This window comes from Pleurodeles waltl, chromosome 6 (genome assembly GCF_031143425.1).
Source record: "Pleurodeles waltl isolate 20211129_DDA chromosome 6, aPleWal1.hap1.20221129, whole genome shotgun sequence".
NCBI lineage: Eukaryota > Metazoa > Chordata > Amphibia > Caudata > Salamandridae > Pleurodeles > Pleurodeles waltl.
Window position 1 is genome coordinate 1,707,750,806 of NC_090445.1, and position 20,361 is coordinate 1,707,771,166.

Here is a 20,361-nt window from a genome sequence, read left to right on the forward strand (position 1 = left end):
CTTAGACACTGTAGGGGCACAGTGCTCATGCGCTGGTGCCCTCACCTATGGTATATTGCACCCTGCCTTAGGGCTGTAAGGACTGCTAGAGGGGTGACTTATCTATACTGCATAGGCAGTGTGAGGTTGGCATGGCACCCTGAGGGGAGTGCCATGTCGACTTACTCGTTTTGTCCTCACCAGCACACACAAGCTGGCAAGCAGTGTGTCTGTGCTGGGTGAGGGGTCCCCAGGGTGGCATAAGATATGTTGCAGCCCTTAGAAACCTTCCCTGGCATCAGGGCCCTTGGTACCAGAGGTACCAGTTACAAGGGACTTACCTGGATGCCAGGGTGTGCCAATTGTGAAAACAAAAGTACAGGTTAAGGAAAGAACACTGGTGCTGGGGCCTGATTTAGCAGGCCTCAGCACACTTTCAAATCAAAACTTAGCATCAGCAAAGGCAAAAAGTCAGGGGGTAACCATGCCAAGGAGGCATTTCCTTACAAAAAATATATATATATATATATATATATACTGATACTGCAAAACAAGCTGAGTAAAGACTTGCTCGCCAGTCTCAAAAGACTTGAGGGCCTTGCAAGGGGTAGGAAGTGCTATATGAATACCGTATGGATGTTCCTTGTGCATTTAAATAATTAATAGATTCAGTATGCAATTCTCACATCCTCCCCGCTGCTTGTATCCTCCCCATCTCTCATGTAACAGTCAAGAAAAGGTATTCTGGTGACATTGTGGTAAATGGGAGCCTTGCTTTCTAGGCATGGCCTAACTATGGAAATTCACTCCAAGGCAATGAAAGAAAACTTGATTTCTGTGAAAGATTTTTGAGTTCCTCCCGAAAGTCAAACATACATTAGCTGTGTATTGAACTTTCCAAAGAAATCATAGCAAAGAATGTTGTGAAAACATGTAAAACTCCTGGGCCCCTATGGGGTGGGTGAAAGGTACTGTCAGGTGTTCTGTTACTGATCCATGTATTGCTTTTGTTAGTATAGGCTTTAAAAAGTCACTTTTCATTTTTGAATCACTTCACAGCAACGTTGGGGAGGTGCATAGTATCAATTCTGACTCTGACAATGAAGAAGGAAATATCTCTTTGGACCTCCATGTTACCTGTGTCACTCCAGACAGTCCTGGTCCTCTGGTGGATTCCACGCAAGACTCTGCCTTTCTAAACCTTGTGAACAGCTCCCCGTTCAGCTCTAGACCGCAACACAAAAGCACAAAGGTGAGGAATGAGTCTGTGCAGAATGCCTATTTTTTTCTGCTGTGAATGATAATGGTGTAGCTTGACTTAGCTGGAATGCAGTGGGACACTGCTTGTAGCCTAGACTTAGCTGGGGTTTTGTGAAAGACTGCATGTAGAGTGGGCCTAGGTGGGATGTAATGGAACACTGCATACAGCGTGCTATTAACCTGGGATGTATTGTATGCTGTATGTAGCGTGGACTTAGGTGAAATTTAATGGAACACTGCATGTAGCGTGGAATTAGCTGGGATGTAGTGAAACACTGTAGATTGGATTTAGCTGGAATGTAATGAAACACTATGTAGTGTGGACTTAGCATGGATGTAATGGAACACTGCATGTAGCTTGGACTTAGCTGGGATGTAGTGAAACACTGTAGAGTGGACTTAGCTGGTATGTTATGGAACACCGCATGTAGCATGGAATTCGCTGGGATGTGGTGAAACACTGTAGAGTGGACTTAGCTGGGATGTTATGGAACACTGCACGTAGCATGGAATTCGCTGGGGTGTAGTGAAACACTGTAGAGTGGACTTAGCTGGGATGTTATGGAACACTGCATGTAGCATGGAATTAGCTGGGATGTAATGGAACACTATGTAGTGTGGACTTAGCTTGGATGTAATGGAACATTGTATGTAGCGTGGACTTAGCTGGGGTGTAATGGAACACTGTGTGTAGCCTGGACTTCGGTGGGAATGCAATGAAACTGCATGTAACGTGGAATTAACATGAGATTTATTGTAACGCTGTATGTAGCGTGGACTTAGCTGTGATCTAATGGAATGCTGGGATATAAGGGCACACTATATAGTGTGGACTTAGCTGGGATGTAATGGCACACTGCATGTAGTGTGCAGTTAGCTGAGATGTAGTGGAACACTATGCAGCATGGACTTAGCTGGGATGTAATGGAACACTATCATGGAATTAGGTGAGATGTAATGGAACACTGCATGTAGCGTAGACTTAGCTGGGATGTAGCGGAACACTAGAGTGGACTTATCTGAGATGTAATGGAACACTGCATGTAGTGTGGACTTAGGTGAAATGTAATGAAACTGCATGTAAAGGGCTTAGCTGGGAAGTAATGGAACACTGTATAGTGTGGAGTTAGCTAGGATGCACTGGAACACTATGTAACGTGGATTTGGCTGTGATATAAGGGCACACTATGCAGTGTGGACTTAGATGGGATGTAATGGTAGACCGCATGTAGTGTGCACTTAACTGAGAGGTAATGGAACACTGTATGTATCATGGACTTAGGTGAGATGTTTTGGAACACTGCATGTAGTGTGCACTTAGCTGAGATGTAATGGAACACTGTATATAGCATGAACCTAGCTGGGCTGCAGTGGAACACTGTATAGAGTGGACTTACCTGGGATGCAGTGGAGCACTGCACATGAGCAGGAGAGCTCAAGGACTGGCACAGTTTATTAGGGAGTTGGAGAAAAGAGGGGGGAAATGTAGTGCGGTGTGGGGGTATATGTTCCTTGGAGTCTGATTGGCATGGACCCAATTGGTAGTAAAAGTGGTCTGTAGATTTTCACTGTGATAGGAAATGCAATAGAGCACTGAGCGCAGTGTAAGGAAGGTACAAGGTAAGACATTTGTGCTGTGTTGGAGGTGCCAAGCAGGAGCTACATTCTCAACAAAACCGATAGCTAGAAAGTACACGAACAAACACCTAACTCAGTGCAAAGAAATAAGATAGTTAATTCGTACTATAGTTCAACATTGAAGGCATTTGAATGGGAAATATTAATTTCAGTACATTTGTCAGCTAAAATGGAAGGATGAGGAAGCATACAATCACAGAAAGGAAAGCTCCAGTAAAGAGCAGGAAGCTCTGCCAGTGGACAACATCAAAGTACAACAGGTGGTCTTGAAGATTCTTTCCAAAGAAGGATCCTTCTTCAAGGTTGCCGTCAGTGCATTTCAAAGCTTAGTCGCCAGTGCTGTGAAGCCGTTGATGATTGAACATAACTGTCTAGAGGGCTGATGCTTGGGGCATGCTCATGAAGGCATTTGAAGTAGACGTTGAGATGTTGTCCTGATATTTCCAAAAATGTAAAGCGAGTCTTTCATATTTAGTACATTTTAAAGATTGGATGTTTGATTTAATGGAATCAGTCTGCGAGTATAGAATACCAGCTACTACTCCTATCACTTAGCGGCTGTATGCTTGCCTTCGACCCTGTACAGAGCATTACTGCATTTTGACTAGATTTGATATAAGAAAAAACCACATGTATTCAGAATCGCCTAGAAATACCAGGGTGCCAATCCCAGCTCAAGAGGCTTCATTAGGGAGAAACATTAAAACCAGTGTTAAAGATTTCGGATGGTTAAATAGTTTATTTATAAAGATGTATCAGGCTTTACATGGCAAATTGAGTGGCGTCCTCTATTGTGTGTCCTCTCTGCCGTACAATTTTTGCCCATAACTTATTTTTATTTGTTTTTGCAGATAAATGCTGCCACCCAGTGTGATCCGGAAGAGGTCATTGTCCTGTCTGATTCGGATTAAAGCTTGCACTAAAGCGGAGTGCCCCACATGATACTGTTAATTAATTCTATTTTGGATTTTTTTCTTTTTTTTTGTACATTGTGTTTTTTTGAGGGGGACTGTGGGGCTAAATAAAACATAGGATTCTGACTGGATTTTCACTGGCTCACAGATGAAGTGAATAAAGAGTTAAAATCTGACACTTCACCAGGACCAGGGATTTGAGCTCTAGCATCTAGAACATGGGGAATCCAATGCTTCCTCCCATGGATGGGAGATTAAAGGATGCAGAATCTTCTTTTTTTTTTTTTTTTTTTTTTTTTTGCTGGCGAACTTCCCTCGGACATCGGTTGTTGAAGAGGAGTGTGCTGACCAAGAAGCTGGATTCCTGGTCTTATGTGCATCCGTCCAAGTTGCTCTAGTACGAGGGTGTCAGGGGAATGCGAGTGAATCAATATCTGCCTCTCCATGAACGTCGCACTTGCTTTCCGTAGTACAAGGGTCTTAAGACTCAGGGTTTTGGGAATGGATAAATTTCTCTTTTCCCAGGGCTTGGTGCTTGCACTTAGCCAGTCAAACTTTTCTGCTGAGCTTTTTTTAAATGACCTAAATAAACTTGTTTCCTAATCTTAGTATTAAGGAGGACTTGTTGAGTTATTGTGTCACTGAACAAAGCACTGCTAGAGTAATTGCTTTCTTAATCTTTATATACAAGGTCCTATAAATAAATGGCACTTGGCAGTCATTGGTCTTTTGAGTGTCTATACCAAAATACTATGGGGTATTGAAATTTAGGGCAGCGTTCTTACCCGTTGTGCCTCCTTTTTACCCCGACATATTGCCCTGCCCAATGCTGACACCACAATAGTATGTTTCATGTTTTATGGATTCCCTCCAAAACAAACTGACTGAACTGTTTTTGTTTTTAATGCCATGCACTACTCTCCTTGCCTTACTCCTCTTGGCCCTGTATCTGATACAGGCATCTAGCCACAGATTCCTTACCTTAGAATTCTCCCCCAGACACAAGACTGCATCCAGGAATGTTTTCCCAGCAGTACCTTGGCGTGTCAGAAGAGGGTGTTATGCGACTGTAGCGACGTCGTCCACTGGGTGTGATGTCAACAGAGTCCATATAATCTCCTGTCTGACGCACTCATGTTAGTTCCTTCTTTTCCATGCTACAAAGTGGATCCATAGCAAGGTTTCGCAGGCTGTTTTTGACCTATTTCGACAATTTCTCATAAAGGTAACAGTGTGCCTCCCTTTTATCTACATGTCCCTGTGTTTCAAACCCTGTGGGTCCTGTGGCAGGCAGATGTCACCCACAGACCCTCATACTAGGTACCAGGAAGAATTGCGAGTCTGTTCCAGGAGCTGTTCCTGTGAGTGCATGTCACTCTCGATGTCAAAGGAGCAGACTTTGAAATGCAGGCTTAGTCGCGGCATCCACCTACATGGTGTTCCCGACACCCCTTACCCGCCTTCGGCGAGGTGTCTGCGCACGAGTCCACCCCGTGCCTCCCTGCTTTCACTGGAGCTTGGGCGACTCTTGCCCAAATGTGGGATTATTATAATTCCCTCAATGCCAATTTTGGGCCCCAACCTCACTCTAGTGCGAGGTATCCTACCTGACTCTACGATGGTGGGTTCACACTCTGCGTCTGATAGGCCCTCCGGATTGATACTCTGATCTGTACAGACTCCAATGCACAGCCCTTTGGGGTTCCCACCTGCAATGCTGGAGTGCGATCAGGTGACCTTGTCACGCTGCCAGTCGATGCTGAATTAATCCTCCTCTCCGATGCCACACCGACACCAGGTTTCAGTGCCAGCGGTGCCATCCGTCTTGGATGCCTTCCCCCTCATTCCACACATTCCCTTGCTGTTTTTCCTCTGGGGAACAGACTTTTGAAAGTGAAGGGGAAGAAGTGAGTTTAGCAACACCATGGATGAAACTGCCCAGCCTCCTCTATGGGTAAGTTGGCCGACCGAGCTGAGTGAAGCTAGTGGTCCTGAGTCCTCACCAGCTTCGGACCTCCTTGGCACAGCCCCAAACCCCCCAGTCGGGGTGGAAAAGACTCTTAAGTTGCCTATTCCCATTTTCACAGATGGACTCATTCCAAAGTGGAGTCCTATATTTCCTGTTGAGTCCAAGTTTCAGCTCCCCTTTACTGATCCATTCCAACCTCTGGTGGCACCTGGTGTGGTGTTCCTGTCATCTGCAGTTATTACTATTTTTTTTTTTAAGGCTGTCAATTACAACGTTTTGTTGTTGCTATCTGGGGGGTATATTTTTGGGCCCTAAGTGGGTTTAGCGCCTGTTAGACCCAGTTTTTTTTCTTTTTCTCTGAAGACAGTCAACATGCTCAAGAGATATTTACCAGTATGGTATGTTCCATGCTCTGTGTAGAGCATCTTCTGTATGCCTTAGGTGTGGCTGTATATATTTGTGGTGCTACAGGCCACTCTTAGTCAAGAGGCCACGCACCATCCAGGACCTTCATATTTCTATATGTTTATTCTTGGGCACTGCCATGTAGCTAGCTTCTGTGTGGAATGGTATCTTCCATCTTCTGGTGGACATCTGGTAGCTTACACATGTTCCTTGTATATTATGGTTCCGTCTTTCTTGGGATTCATTCGTAATAGGGATTGGTTCTTTTTTCGGACACTGTCTCCCTGGTTGGTTCATTTCACTCCATTCTACAGGGTTTCCTAATATTCCCACCCTCGGGTAGTTACAACACTTCTGCATTCTTGTTTGGGCTCCTTACTTCATAAGGGAATATTTCCTGCTTGCTGTGTACCTTAATTCCTTCGAAGATGACCTTACTTCCTTTGATTAGTATAGTGGAGGAGGTAGCCGTTCTTGCTTTTGTACCTTCCAGTGATTTTAATGTCTCCTATTTCCCGTAGGAATATTATTTCCTATAATCAACTACTGTTTCCCTTCTATAGGTCCACTTATTGAGCTTTAGTCCCTGCGAGATTATGTATTTTACCTTTGGTTCCATACTTCAGTTTTTCATATCTGTTGTCATCTTTTAAGCTTTTGATCTCGGCGACCTTATTGTGGGTCACTCAGTCTATTAACTGCTTATGCAGACTTTACTAGGGTGTGTGATGCCCTCCACACTTTCCATTCTCTTATGTTAGTACTATCTTGTGTGTGTGTGTGTGTGTGTGTATATATATATGTGTGTGTATATATATATATATATATATATATATATATATATATATATATATACACACACATATGTTCGATGGCATGTGTAGCTGCAGATGCACATGCTATGCATAGCTCTTCCGACACCTAGTGTTGGGCTCGGAGTGTTACAAGTTGTTTTTCTTCGAAGAATTATTTTCGGAGTCACGGGATCGAGTGACTCTTCCTCTCGGTTACAGTGCGCATGGTCATCGACTCCATTGTTGGATAGTTTTCTTTCCGCTGTCTGGTTAGGACGTGTGTCCTCTCACTCTCAGATTTCGAATCGGAAAACCTCAGAAAAACGACGTATTCGTCGGTATTGTTTCAATTGCGTTTCCCATCTAGCATCGAACCGGTAGTATCGTCAGAAACTTCATTTCGCCCTTCGGGGCGCGTGCGCGCCCAACTCGGGCCTGTTCGGGCCTACTGCGTGGATAGCCTGATGGATCGGACTCCATTTCCATTATGCCCTCGGTACCACGCGAAGTACCCCATACAGACCAACACCTGGTTTGTAATTTGTTCCTTTCTCCAGACCATCAGTAGGAACATTGCAAGGCCTGTCGATCGTTTCGATCAAAGAAGACCTTGAGAGATCGCAGGGCCCGAAGACTGGAAATGGCATCGAAAAGCACCGAACATCTCGACGTCATGGAGGAAGAGCAGGAGCCGAATACTATCTCCATCTGAGACACTGACTCCGAACAAGAATCGGAAAACGATAAACCCATCACAGCTGGCCAGCATGTGAGTACGTCTGCACCTACACCCCTACATAAAAAACATCCGAAGGCCTCGGGTGCACGACTGCTGGAAGACCGTGGTTCAGCCTGAAAAAAGACTCTTGCCGACTGACCTTCAGGATCAGCGCCAAAAGGGTCCACTCCTCTGTCCACCTCAGAGTTGAGTAAATTGGTTAAAACTTCCACTTCAGACTCCAGTAAATTATCTAATTCCTTGGAGTTGAAAATTCGACACTCGATTTCCCAGCTGAAACAGACTACTTTTTCGGGACCGAAAAAGATCCACACTTCGGAGCTGGAAAAAATCCTCATACACAGAGGAACAAGGACTTTCGAGCAAATCTCAAAGCCCGTGCTGGAATCTCACAAAGCTTCTAAAGAAGAGACTGAGATTGAGCCAATATTAGAGGTTATTGGTGAGAGACAATCAAGAATCCACATACATAAGGAGACTGGACAAATCATCACTGCACCTCCTTTAAAGACTAAAAGAAAGCTGTCTTTTTAAGAGGAGTTAGACTCTGTTCAACCACCAGCAAAAGTGCAGAAACATAAGGAGAAACCAACACCTCTCCCTACTTCTCCTCCTCACTCTCCACAGCTTTCTTTTTCACCTCACAATAGTCCACCACCATTGCCTTCTCCAACACATTCATTATATTCACATGGAGATACAGTAGACCAATGGGATCTCTATGACCCTGATCCCATTCCAGACAATGATAGACCTCTACCCAGCTAAACCTTCTCCTCCAGAAGACACCGCTGCCTACACTCAAGTAATCTCTAGGGCAGCGGCTTATCATGGAGAGCTTATGCATTCTGAACCCCTGGAGTCATCACACCTAGAATTGGCAAACAAAATATAAGCCTGCCCCTACGGACCCAGACTATATCACACATCCGGTCCCTCCAGACTCTGGTAGTCAGTGTGGCAACGAAAAGAGCAAACAGCCAGTCATCAGGAAACTCACCTCCTGATAAGGAAAGTGGGAAATTTGACACAGCTGCAAAACTGTCTCTACACAAGCAGCTAGCCAATGGAGAATTGCCAGTTCTCAGGCACTTCTAGCCAGATATGACAGGGCCCATTGGGACAAGATGTAAGATCTGATACAGCACCTCCCAAAGGAGCACCAAAAGAGAGCACAACAGGTTGTGGAAGAGGGACAGGCTATAAGCAATAACCAGATAAGGCCTGCCCTCGATGCTGCTGATACAGCCACAAGGAGCGTCAGTACTGCCATTACAATTAGAAGGTATGCATGGCTAAGCTCCTGGTTTTAAACCAGAAATTCAACAGGCAATACTTAATATGCCTTTTGACAAGAAACATCTATTCGGCCCAGAAGTAGACACCACTATTTAAAAACTGAGAAAACACTCAGATACTGCAAAAGCAATGGGGGCTTTATATACCACACCATATAGAGGCTCCTTTCACAGACCCCAGTTTAGAGGAGGTTTTAAGCCACAGTCCTCTGATGCTTCTACCTCCCAAACAAAGCAGGGACAACAAACCCAATATCAAAGATCGGGTTTAGAGGGTCCTTTTAGAGGGACAATATTTCAGGAACAGAGGCAAGTTGCAAACCTCAAAGCAAGCCACTACACCACCTAAACACTGACTTCCTTCCCACCCTTCCACTCCACACTTCTCCTGTGAGGGGAAGACTACATCAATTCCACTCTCATTGGCAAAATATCACCACAGACGATTGGGTATTATCAATTATCCCCAATGGCTATTGCCTAGAATTAATCTCCACCCCTCCAAACATTCCACCACAATACCACAAATTGTCACCAGAACACAGCATTCTATTGCAACAAGAGGTACAATCTCTACTATTAAAACAAGCAATAGAATTGGTTCCACATTGTCAACAAGGAACAGGAGTATACTCACTGAACTTCCTCATTCCCAAAAAAGATGGCACTCTCAGGACTATCCTAGACGTCAGATCTCTCAATCTATACATCCTGTCAGAACATTTTACATGGTAACTCTACAGGATGACATTCCACCACTACAAAAGCAAGATTACATGATCGTTTTAGACCTCAAAGATGCGTATTTCCACATACCCATTCATCCAGCTCACAAAAAATACCTCAGGTTCGTCATAGCAGGAAAACATTCCCAGTTCAAAATGTTGCCATTCGGCATAACAGCTCCAAGAGTGTTCACAGAATGTCTAGCAGTAGAAGCAGCCTATTTAAGACAACACATCCACGTCTTTCCTTATCTAGACGACTGGCAATTTTGGCAAGATTTGCAAGCAATTTTACTCAATGCCAACAACACTCGTGATCGAAACCTTGCATATGCTAGGGTTCACTCTCAATTACCAAAAATCACATCTTCAAGCAGCACAAGTACAACCTTACCTAGGTGTTATCCTAAATACTCAAAAAGCCCTAGCTTATCCACATCCACAAAGGATACAAGCTTTCCAAAATCTAACACCACAAATACAGCCAAATCAATATACTGTAAGATGTATCATGAAGATTCTAGGGATGATGGCATCTTGCATAGCTATAGTTCCACATACAAGACTAAGCATGGGACCCGTGCAACAATGCCCCTCACAACAAGGTCTCAAGCACACGGTCTAGTGTTGATGGACCGGCAAACACATATATCCCTTCAGTGGTGGAATCTCAGCAATATAATAAAGGGGCGGTCATTTCAAGACCCTGTGCCTCAGACCATAATTGCAACAGACGCATCCATTATAGGTTGGGGAGCTCATCTCAACAATCATACCATTCAAGGGGAATGGGATGCCAAGCAGAAACCGTTTCACATAAACCACCTAGAATTATTAGCTGTATTTCTTGCCCTAAAAGCGTTTCAACCACTTCTCAAACAGAAGACTGTTCTAATAAAATCAGACAACATGACAACTATGTATTACCTCAACAAACAGGGTGGGACGCATTCATTGCAACTGTCCCTACTAACCCCAAACAATATGGAAATGGGCAATTCGCAATCACATTACTCTGTTAGCACAATGCATTCCAGGGATAGACAATCAGCTGGCAGATCTCCTAAGCAGAAATCCCTAACAAACACACGAATGGGAGATTCGCTCCCAAGTGCTTCAAAAGTACTTTCAAAAGTGGGGAACCCCAGAGATAGATCTGTGGGCAACAAGCGAAAACGCAAAATGCCTAAACTTTGCATCCAGACACCCACATCCTCTGTCCAACATCAATGCTCTATGGATCAATTGGTCAGGGATATTTGCTTATGCTTTTCCCCCTCTCCCACTCCTTACCTTTCTCGTCAGCAAACTACGTCAAATATCACTCACCATGATTCTGATAGCACCAGCATGGGCATGCCAGCACTTGTTCACAACACTCCTAGATCTGTCTGTAGTTACCTCATTCCAAACTCCCAAGCAGACCAGACTAGTTGACACAGAACAAAGGTCAAGTAAGGCACCCAAACCCCAATGCTCTCAATCTAGCTCCTGAAGTCTTAGAGTTTGATTACCTAAAGCCTCCATCAGAATGTATGGAAGTAATTAAACAAGCACGTAAACCTACTACTAAACATTGTTACGCAAACGAGTGGAAAAGATGTGTCTGCTACTGTCAATCTAAAAACACTAATCCACTTGCAGCATCTATAGAAGATATTGTATGCTATTTACTTCATTTGCAAAAATCAAATGTAGCTTTTTCATCCATCAAGATACACCTTACTGCAATATCTGCATACATACAGACTATTCCAAATACTTCTCTATTTGGAGTTCTAGTTAATAAAGCCTTCATGGAAGGATTAAAACATATTATTCCACCTAGAACTCCATCTGTTCTATCGTGGAATTTAAATATCGTACTTACCAGACTCATGGGACCACCTTTTAAACCCATGCACTTTTGTCAAATCAATTTTTAACATGGAAGGTTGCCTTCCTTGTAGCTATTACTTCTTTAAGAAGAGTTAGTGAAATACAACCATTTACTCTTGAAGAACCTTTATTCCAAGTGCACAAACATAAAGTTGTACTTGCAGCAAATCCAACATTTCTACCAAAAGTAGTATCTCCTTTTCACATCAACCAAGCAATAGAATTGCCAGACTCTGTGGCAGAAAGAGCTGTTCATACCCTAGATCTCAAAAGACCTCTTATGTACTATATATATACAGAACCAAAGATTTTAGAAAAACAAAGCAACTTTTCATTGCTTTCCACAACCCCATAAAGGCAATCCTATATCAAAAGAAGGTTTAGCAAGATGGGCTGTTAGATGCATACAAACATGCTATATCAAAGCAAAAAGACAACTTTTGACTACTCCTAGCGCACATTTGTAGGGAGTTGGCTCTGTATATACTATTTCAAAGTAAGAAATAGTGTGCACAGAGTCCAAGAGTTCCCCTTAGAGGTAAGATAGTGGCAAAAAGACAATTCTAATGCTCTATTTTGTGGTAGTGTGGCTGAGCAGTAGGCTTATCAGAGGGTAGTTGTAAGCATTTGTACACACACAGGCAATAAATGAGGAACACACACACTTACTCCAGGCCAATAGGTTTTTATATAGAAAAATATATTTTCTTAATTTATTTTAAGAACCACAGGTTCAAGATTTACAAGTAATACTTAAAATGTTGGTTCCAGTGTTGGTTCCAGGCATCGGGTCCCTTGTTACAGGCAGTCGCGATCATGGGAAGCCTCCGGATTTCCTCTGCATGCGTCGCTGTGGGGGCTCGGGGGGGTCGTCTCTGGCTACTCACGGGCTCGCAGTTGCCGGGGAGTCCTCCCTGTAATGTTGGTTTTCCGCAGGTCGAGCCGGGGGCGTCGGGTGCAGAGTGGAAAGTCTCACGCTTCCGGCGGGAAACATGAAGTCTTTAAAGTTGTTTCTTTGTTGCAAGAAAGTTGCAGGTTGTTGAACAGGGCCGCTGTTCACAGGAGTTTCTTGGTCCTTGGTTGCAGGGCAGTCCTCTGAGGCTTCAGAGGTCGCTGGTCCCTGTTGGATGCATCGCTGTTGCAGTTTTCTTTGAAGTTGGGGACCAAGGCAGTTGTCGTCTGTCTTCACTGCAGGGCTTCAGGTCAGCAGTCCTTCTGGTTAAGGTTGCAGGAATCTAGTTTCCTAGGTTCTGGGGAGCCCCTGAATACTGAATTTAGGGGTGTGTTTAGGTCTGGGAGGGCAGTAGCCAATGGCTACTGTCCTTGAGGGTGGCTACACCCTCTTTGTGCCTCCTCCTTGTGGGGAGGGGAGCACATCCCTAATCCTATTGGGGGAATCCTCCATCCACAAGATGGAGGATTTCTAAAAGTAAGGTTCCCCTCAGCTCAGGACACCTTGGGGGTTGTCCTGACTGGTGGGTGGTGACTCCTTGTTTTTCTAATTGTCTCCTCCAGCCTTGCCGCCAAAAGTGGGGGCAGTGGCCGGAGGGGCGGGCATCTCCACCAGCTGAGGCTCACCGCCAGGTGTTAGAGTTCCTGCAGGGGGAGGTGAGAAGCACCTCCACCCAGTACAGGCTTTGTTCCTGGCCACAGAGTGACAAAGGCACTCTCCCCATGTGGCCAGCAACATGTCTGGTGTGTGGCAGGCTGGCAGAAACTAGTCCGCCTACACTGGAGGTCGGGTATATTTTCAGGGGGCATCTCTAAGATGCCCTCTGGGTGTATTTTACAATAAATTGCACACTGGCATCAGTGTGCATTTATTCTGCTGAGAAGTTTGATACCAAACTTCCCAGTTTTCAGTGTAGCAGTTATGGTACTGTGGAATTCGTGTTTGGCAAACTCCCAGACCATATACTCTTATGGCTACCCTGTACTTACAATGTCTAAGGTTTTGCTTAGACACTGTAGGGGCATAGTGCTCATGCACCTATGCCCTCACCTGTGGTATATTGCATCCTGCCTTAGGGCTGTAAGGCCTGCTAGAGGAGTGACTTACCTATGCCACAGGCAGTGTGAGGTTGGCATGACACCCCGAGGGGAGTGCCATGTCGACTTAGTCATTTTTCTCCCCACCAGCACACACAAGCTGTGAAGCATGTGCAGTCTGAAGTGTGCATGTGCTGAGTGAGGGGTCGCCAGGGTGGCATAAACCATGCTGCAGCCCTTAGAGACTTTCCCTGGCATCAGGGCCCTTGGTACCAGTTACAAGGGACTTACCTGAGTGCCAGGGTTATGCCAATTGTGGAGACAAAGGTACAGTTTAGGGAAAGAACAGGGTCCCAGCACACTTTAAAGTCATAACTTAGCATCAGCAAAGGCAAAAAGTCAGGGGGTAACCATGCAACGGAGGCATTTCCTTACAAAATTCTCCCCCCCCCCCCAAATGAAAGAGAATGTGACTAGCCTTTCCCAAGAGAGTCTTCATTTTCTAAGTGGAAGAACCTGGAAAGGCCATCAGCATTGGCACGGGCAGTCCCAGGTCTGTGTTCTACTATAAAGTCCATTCCCTGTAGGGATATGAACCACCTCAACAGTTTTGGGTTTTCTCCTTTCATTTGCATGAGCCATCTGAGAGGTCTGTGGTCAGTCTGAACTATGAAGTGAGTACCAAAGAGGTACGGTCTCAACTTCAGGGACCAGACCACAGCAGAGGCCTCCCTCTCAATGGCACTCCAACGCTGCTCTCTGGGGAGTAACCTACTGCTAATGAAAGCAACAGGCTGGTCAAGGCCATCATCATTTGTTTGGGACAGGACTGCTCCTATCCCATGTTCAGAGGCATCTGTCTGCACAATGAACTGCTTAGAGTAATCTGTAGCTTTTAGAACTGGTGCTGTGCACATAGCTTGTTTCAGGTTGTTAAAGGCCTGTTGACATGTCACGGTCCAGTTAACCTTCTTGTGCATTTTCTTGGAGGTAAGTTCTGTGAGGGGTGTCACTATTGATCCATATCCCTTCACAAACCTCCTATAGTAACCAGTCAAGCCAAGGAATGCCCTGACTTAAGTCTGGGTTTTTGGAGCTACCCAGTCCAGAATAGTCTGGATCTTGGGCTGGAGTGGCTGAACTTGTCCTCCACCTACAAGGTGTCCCAAGTAAACCACACTACCCTGCCCTATCTGACATTTAGATGCCTTGATAGAAAGGCCTGCTGCTTGCAGGGCCTGCAAAACCTTCTTCAGGTGGATCAGGTGATCCTGCCAGCTGTAGCTAAAGACAGCAATATCATCAAGATAAGCTGCACTAAAGGACTCCAAGCCAGCAAGGACTTGATTCACCAATCTTTGGAAGGTGGCAGGGGCATTCTTTAGACCAAAGGGCATCACAGTAAACTGGTAGTGCCCATCAGGTGTAGAGAATGCTGTTTTCTCTTTTGCTCCTGGTGCCATTCTTATTTGCCAGTACCCTGCTGTTAAGTCAAAGATACTCAAGTATTTGGCAGCACCCAGTTTATCAATTAACTCATCTGCTCTTGGAATGGGATGGGCATCTGTCTTGGTGACAGAATTAAGCCCTCTGTAGTCCACACAGAACCTCATATCTCTCTTGCCATCTTTTGTGTAAGGTTTGGGGACTAAGACCACTGGGCAAGCCCATTGGCTGTCAGAGTGCTCAATCACTCCCAATTCCAGCATCTTGTGGACTTCCACTTTGATGCTTTCCTTAACTTGATCAGACTTGATCAGGCAGAAAAATTTGTTTTAGACAGGCATGCTGTCCCCTGTGTCCACATCATGGGTACACAGGTGTGTCTAACCCGGGGTTAGGGAAAGGAGCTCAGCAAACTGCTGGAGGACTTGCCTTCAATCAGCTTGCTGTTGGCCAGAGAGGGTGTCTGAGTAGACCACTCCATCTACTGAGCCATCTTTAGGGTCAGAGAAGAGGAGATCAGGGAGAGGTTCACTCTGTTTCCTGGTCCTCATCTATAACCATCAACATGTTTACATCTGCCCTGTCATGAAAGAGTTTGAGGCGGTTCACATGGATCCCCCTTTTGGGGTTCCTGCTAGTGCCTAGGTCTACCAAGTAGGTGATCTGACTCTTTCTTTCTAGCACTGGGTAAGGGCCACTCCATCTGTCCTGAAGTGCCCTAGGAGCCACAGGCTCCACAACCCAGACTTTCTGCCCTGGCTGAAACTCAACCATATCAGCCTTTTGGTCATACCACATCTTCTAAAGTTGTTGGCTTGCCTCAAGGTTTTACTTGCCTTTTCCATGTACTCTGCCATCCTTGAACGTAGGCCTAGTACATAGTCCACTATATCTTGTTTAGGCTTGTAGGAAGTTGGCTCTGTATGTGCTATTTCAAAGTAAGGAATAGCATGCACAGAGTCCAAGGGTTCCCCTTAGAGGTAAAATAGTGGTAAAAATAGATAATACTAATGCTCTATTTTGTGGTAGTGTGGTCGAGCAGTAGGCTTATCCCAGGAGTAGTGTTAAGCATTTGTTGTACATACACATAGACAATAAATGAGGTACACACACTCAGAGACAAATCCAGCCAATAGGTTTTTATATAGAAAAATATCTTTTCTTAGTTTATTTTAAGAACCACCGGTTCAAATTCTACATGTAATAGCTCATTCGAAAGGTATTGCAGGTAAGTACTTTAGGAACTTCAAATCATCAAAATTGCATGTATACTTTTCAAGTTATTGACAAATAGCTGTTTTAAAAGTGGACACTTAGTGCAATTTTCACAGTTCCTAGGGGAGGTAAGTTTTGATTAGTTTTTCCAGGTAAGTAAGACACTTACAGGGTTCAGTTCTTGGTCCAAGGTAGCCCACCGTTGGGGGTTCAGAGCAACCCCAAAGTCACCACACCAGCAGCTCAGGGCCGGTCAGGTGCAGAGTTCAAAGTGGTGCCCAAAACACATAGGCTAGAATGGAGAGAAGGGGGTGCCCCGGTTCCGGTCTGCTTGCAGGTAAGTACCCGCGTCTTCGGAGGGCAGACCAGGGGGGTTTTGTAGGGCACCGGGGGGGACACAAGTTCACACAGAAATTTCACCCTCAGCGGCGCGGGGGCGGCCGGGTGCAGTGTAGAAACAAGCGTCGGGTTTGTAATGGAAGTCAATGGGAGATCTAGGGATCTCTTCAGCGCTGCAGGCAGGCAAGGGGGGGGTTCCTCGGGGAAACCTCCACTTGGTCAAGGGAGAGGGACTCCTGGGGGTCACTCCTCCAGTGAAAGTCCGGTCCTTCAGGTCCTGGGGGCTGCGGGTGCAGGGTCTCTCCCAGGTGTCGGGACTTTGGATTCAAGGAGTCGCGGTCAGGGGAAGCCTCGGGATTCCCTCTGCAGGCGGCGCTGTGGGGGCTCAGGGGGGACAGGTTTTGGTACTCACAGTATCAGAGTAGTCCTGGGGTCCCTCCTGAGGTGTTGGATCGCCACCAGTCGAGTCGGGGTCGCCGGGTGCAGTGTTGCAAGTCTCACGCTTCTTGCGGGGAGCTTGCAGGGATCTTTAAAGTTGCTGGAAACAAAGTTGCAGCTTTTCTTGGAGCAGGTCCGCTGTCCTCGGGAGTTTCTTGTCTTTTCGAAGCAGGGGCAGTCCTCAGAGGATGTCGAGGTCGCTGGTCCCTTCGGAAGGCGTCGCTGGAGCAGGATCTTTGGAAGGCAGGAGACAGGCCGGTGAGTTTCTGGAGCCAAGGCAGTTGTCGTCTTCTGGTCTTCCGCTGCAGGGGTTTTCAGCTGGGCAGTCCTTCTTCTTGTTGCAGGAATCTAATTTTCTAGGGTTCAGGGTAGCCCTTAAATACTAAATTTAAGGGCGTGTTTAGGTCTGGGGGGTTAGTAGCCAATGGCTACTAGCCCTGAGGGTGGGTACACCCTCTTTGTGCCTCCTCCCAAGGGGAGGGGGTCACAATCCTAACCCTATTGGGGGAATCCTCCATCTGCAAGATGGAGGATTTCTAAAAGTTAGAGTCACTTCAGCTCAGGACACCTTAGGGGCTGTCCTGACTGGCCAGTGACTCCTCCTTGTTGCTTTCTTTGTTCCCTCCAGCCTTGCCGCCAAAAGTGGGGGCTGTGGCCGGAGGGGGCGGGCAACTCCACTAAGCTGGAGTGCCCTGCTGGGCTGTGACAAAGGGGTGAGCCTTTGAGGCTCACCGCCAGGTGTTACAGCTCCTGCCTGGGGGAGGTGTTAGCATCTCCACCCAGTGCAGGCTTTGTTACTGGCCTCAGAGTGACAAAGGCACTCTCCCCATGGGGCCAGCAACATGTCTCTAGTGTGGCAGGCTGCTGGAACCAGTCAGCCTACACAGATAGTCGGATAGGTTTCAGGGGGCACCTCTAAGGTGCCCTCTGGGGTGTATTTTACAATAAAATGTACACTGGCATCAGTGTGCATTTATTGTGCTGAGAAGTTTGATACCAAACTTCCCAGTTTTCAGTGTAGCCATTATGGTGCTGTGGAGTTCGTGTTTGACAGACTCCCAGACCATATACTCTTATGGCTACCCTGCACTTACAATGTCTAAGGTTTTGTTTAGACACTGTAGGGGTACCATGCTCATGCACTGGTACCCTCACCTATGGTATAGTGCACCCTGCCTTAGGGCTGTAAGGCCTGCTAGAGGGGTGTCTTACCTATACTGCATAGGCAGTGAGAGGCTGGCATGGCACCCTGAGGGGAGTGCCATGTCGACTTACTCGTTTTGTCCTCACTAGCACACACAAGCTGGCAAGCAGTGTGTCTGTGCTGAGTGAGAGGTCTCCAGGGTGGCATAAGACATGCTGCATCCCTTAGAGACCTTCCTTGGCATCAGGGCCCTTGGTACTAGAAGTACCAGTTACAAGGGACTTATCTGGATGCCAGGGTCTGCCAATTGTGGATACAAAAGTACAGGTTAGGGAAAGAACACTGGTGCTGGGGCCTGGTTAGCAGGCCTCAGCACACTTTCAATTGTAAACATAGCATCAGCAAAGGCAAAAAGTCAGGGGGCAACCATGCCAAGGAGGCATTTCCTTACACAACCCCCCCCCAAACGAAAGAGGATGAGACTAACCTTTCCCAAGAGAGTCTTCATTTTCTAAGTGGAAGAACCTGGAAAGGCCATCTGCATTGGCATGGGCAGTCCCAGGTCTGTGTTCCACTATAAAGTCCATTCCCTGTAGGGAGATGGACCACCTCAACAGTTTAGGATTTTCACCTTTCATTTGCATCAGCCATTTGAGAGGTCTGTGGTCAGTTTGAACTAGGAAGTGAGTCCCAAAGAGGTATGGTCTCAGCTTCTTCAGGGACCAAACCACAGCAAAGGCCTCCCTCTCAATGGCACTCCAACGCTGCTCCCTGGGGAGTAACCTCCTGCTAATGAAAGCAACAGGCTGGTCAAGGCCATCATCATTTGTTTGGGACAAAACTGCCCCTATCCCATGTTCAGAGGCATCAGTCTGCACAATGAACTGCTTAGAATAATCTGGAGCTTTGAGAACTGGTGCTGAGCACATTGCTTGTTTCAGGGTGTCAAAGGCCTGTTGGCAGTCCACAGTCCAGTTCACTTTCTTGGGCATTTTCTTGGAGGTGAGCTCAGTGAGGGCTGTCACAATGGATCCATATCCCTTCACAAACCTCCTGTAGTACCCAGTCAAGCCAAGGAATGCCCTGACTTGAGTCTGGGTTTTTGGAGCTACCCAGTCCAGAATGGTCTGGATCTTGGGTTGGAGTGGCTGAACTTGGCCTCCACCTACAAGGTGTCCCAAGTAAACCACAGTTCCCTGCCCTATCTGGCATTTGGATGCCTTGATAGAGAGGCCTGCAGATTGCAGAGCCTTCAAAACCTTCCTCAGGTGGACCAGGTGATCCTGCCAGGTGGAGCTAAAGACAGCAATATCATCTAGATAAGCTGTGCTAAAGGACTCCAAGCCAGCAAGGACTTGATTCACCAACCTTTGGAAGGTGGCAGGGGCATTCTTTAAACCAAAGGGCATAACCGTAAACTGATAATGCCCATCAGGTGTGGAGAATGCTGTCTTTTCTTTTGCTCCAGGTGCCATTTTTATTTGCCAGTACCCTGCTGTCAAGTCAAAGGTACTTAGAAATTTGGCAGCACCTAATCTATCAATGAGCTCATCAGCTCTTGGAATTGGATGGGCATCTGTCTTGGTGACAGAATTGAGCCCTCTGTAGTCCACACAAAACCTCATCTCTTTCTTTCCATCTGTGGTGTGAGGTTTGGGGACTAAGACCACTGGGCTAGCCCAGGGGCTGTCAGAGCGCTCAATTACTCCCAATTCCAGCATCTTGTGGACTTCCACCTTGATGCTTTCCTTAACATGGTCAGACTGTCTGAAGATTTTGTTCTTGACAGGCATGCTGTCTCCTGTGTCCACATCATGGGTACACAGGTGTGTCTGACCAGGGGTTAGGGAGAAAAGCTCAGGAAACTGTTGTAGGACTCTCCTACAATCAGCCTGCTGTTGGCCAGAGAGGGTGTCTGAGTAGATCACTCCATCTACTGTACCATCTTTTGGGTCTGATGACAGAAGATCAGGGAGAGGTTCACTCTCTGCCTCCTGATCCTCATCGGTTACCATCAACAGATTGACATCAGCCCTGTCGTGGAAGAGCTTAAGGCGGTTTACATGGATCACCCTTTTGGGGCTCCTGCTTGTGCCCAGGTCCACCAAGTAGGTGACCTGACTCTTCCTCTCTAGTACTGGGTAAGGGCCACTCCATTTGTCCTGGAGTGCCCTGGGAGCCACAGGCTCCA

General features: G+C 46.3%; 1 protein-coding gene across 2 annotated transcripts in view; it reads left to right on the plus strand.

Moving 5' to 3' along the window:
* The window catches only part of DAXX (death domain associated protein), a 166,933-nt gene extending 162,534 nt beyond the window's left edge, over positions 1-4,399 (plus strand). For both annotated transcript variants that reach the window (XM_069241866.1, XM_069241864.1), the window contains exons 7-8: positions 1,039-1,231; positions 3,729-4,399. In XM_069241866.1, coding sequence (XP_069097967.1) covers positions 1,039-1,231; positions 3,729-3,788 — 253 coding nt within the window. In that variant the 3' untranslated portion in view covers positions 3,789-4,399. The remainder of the gene's footprint in view (positions 1-1,038; positions 1,232-3,728) is intronic.
* Positions 4,400-20,361: the final 15,962 nt, after the last annotated feature.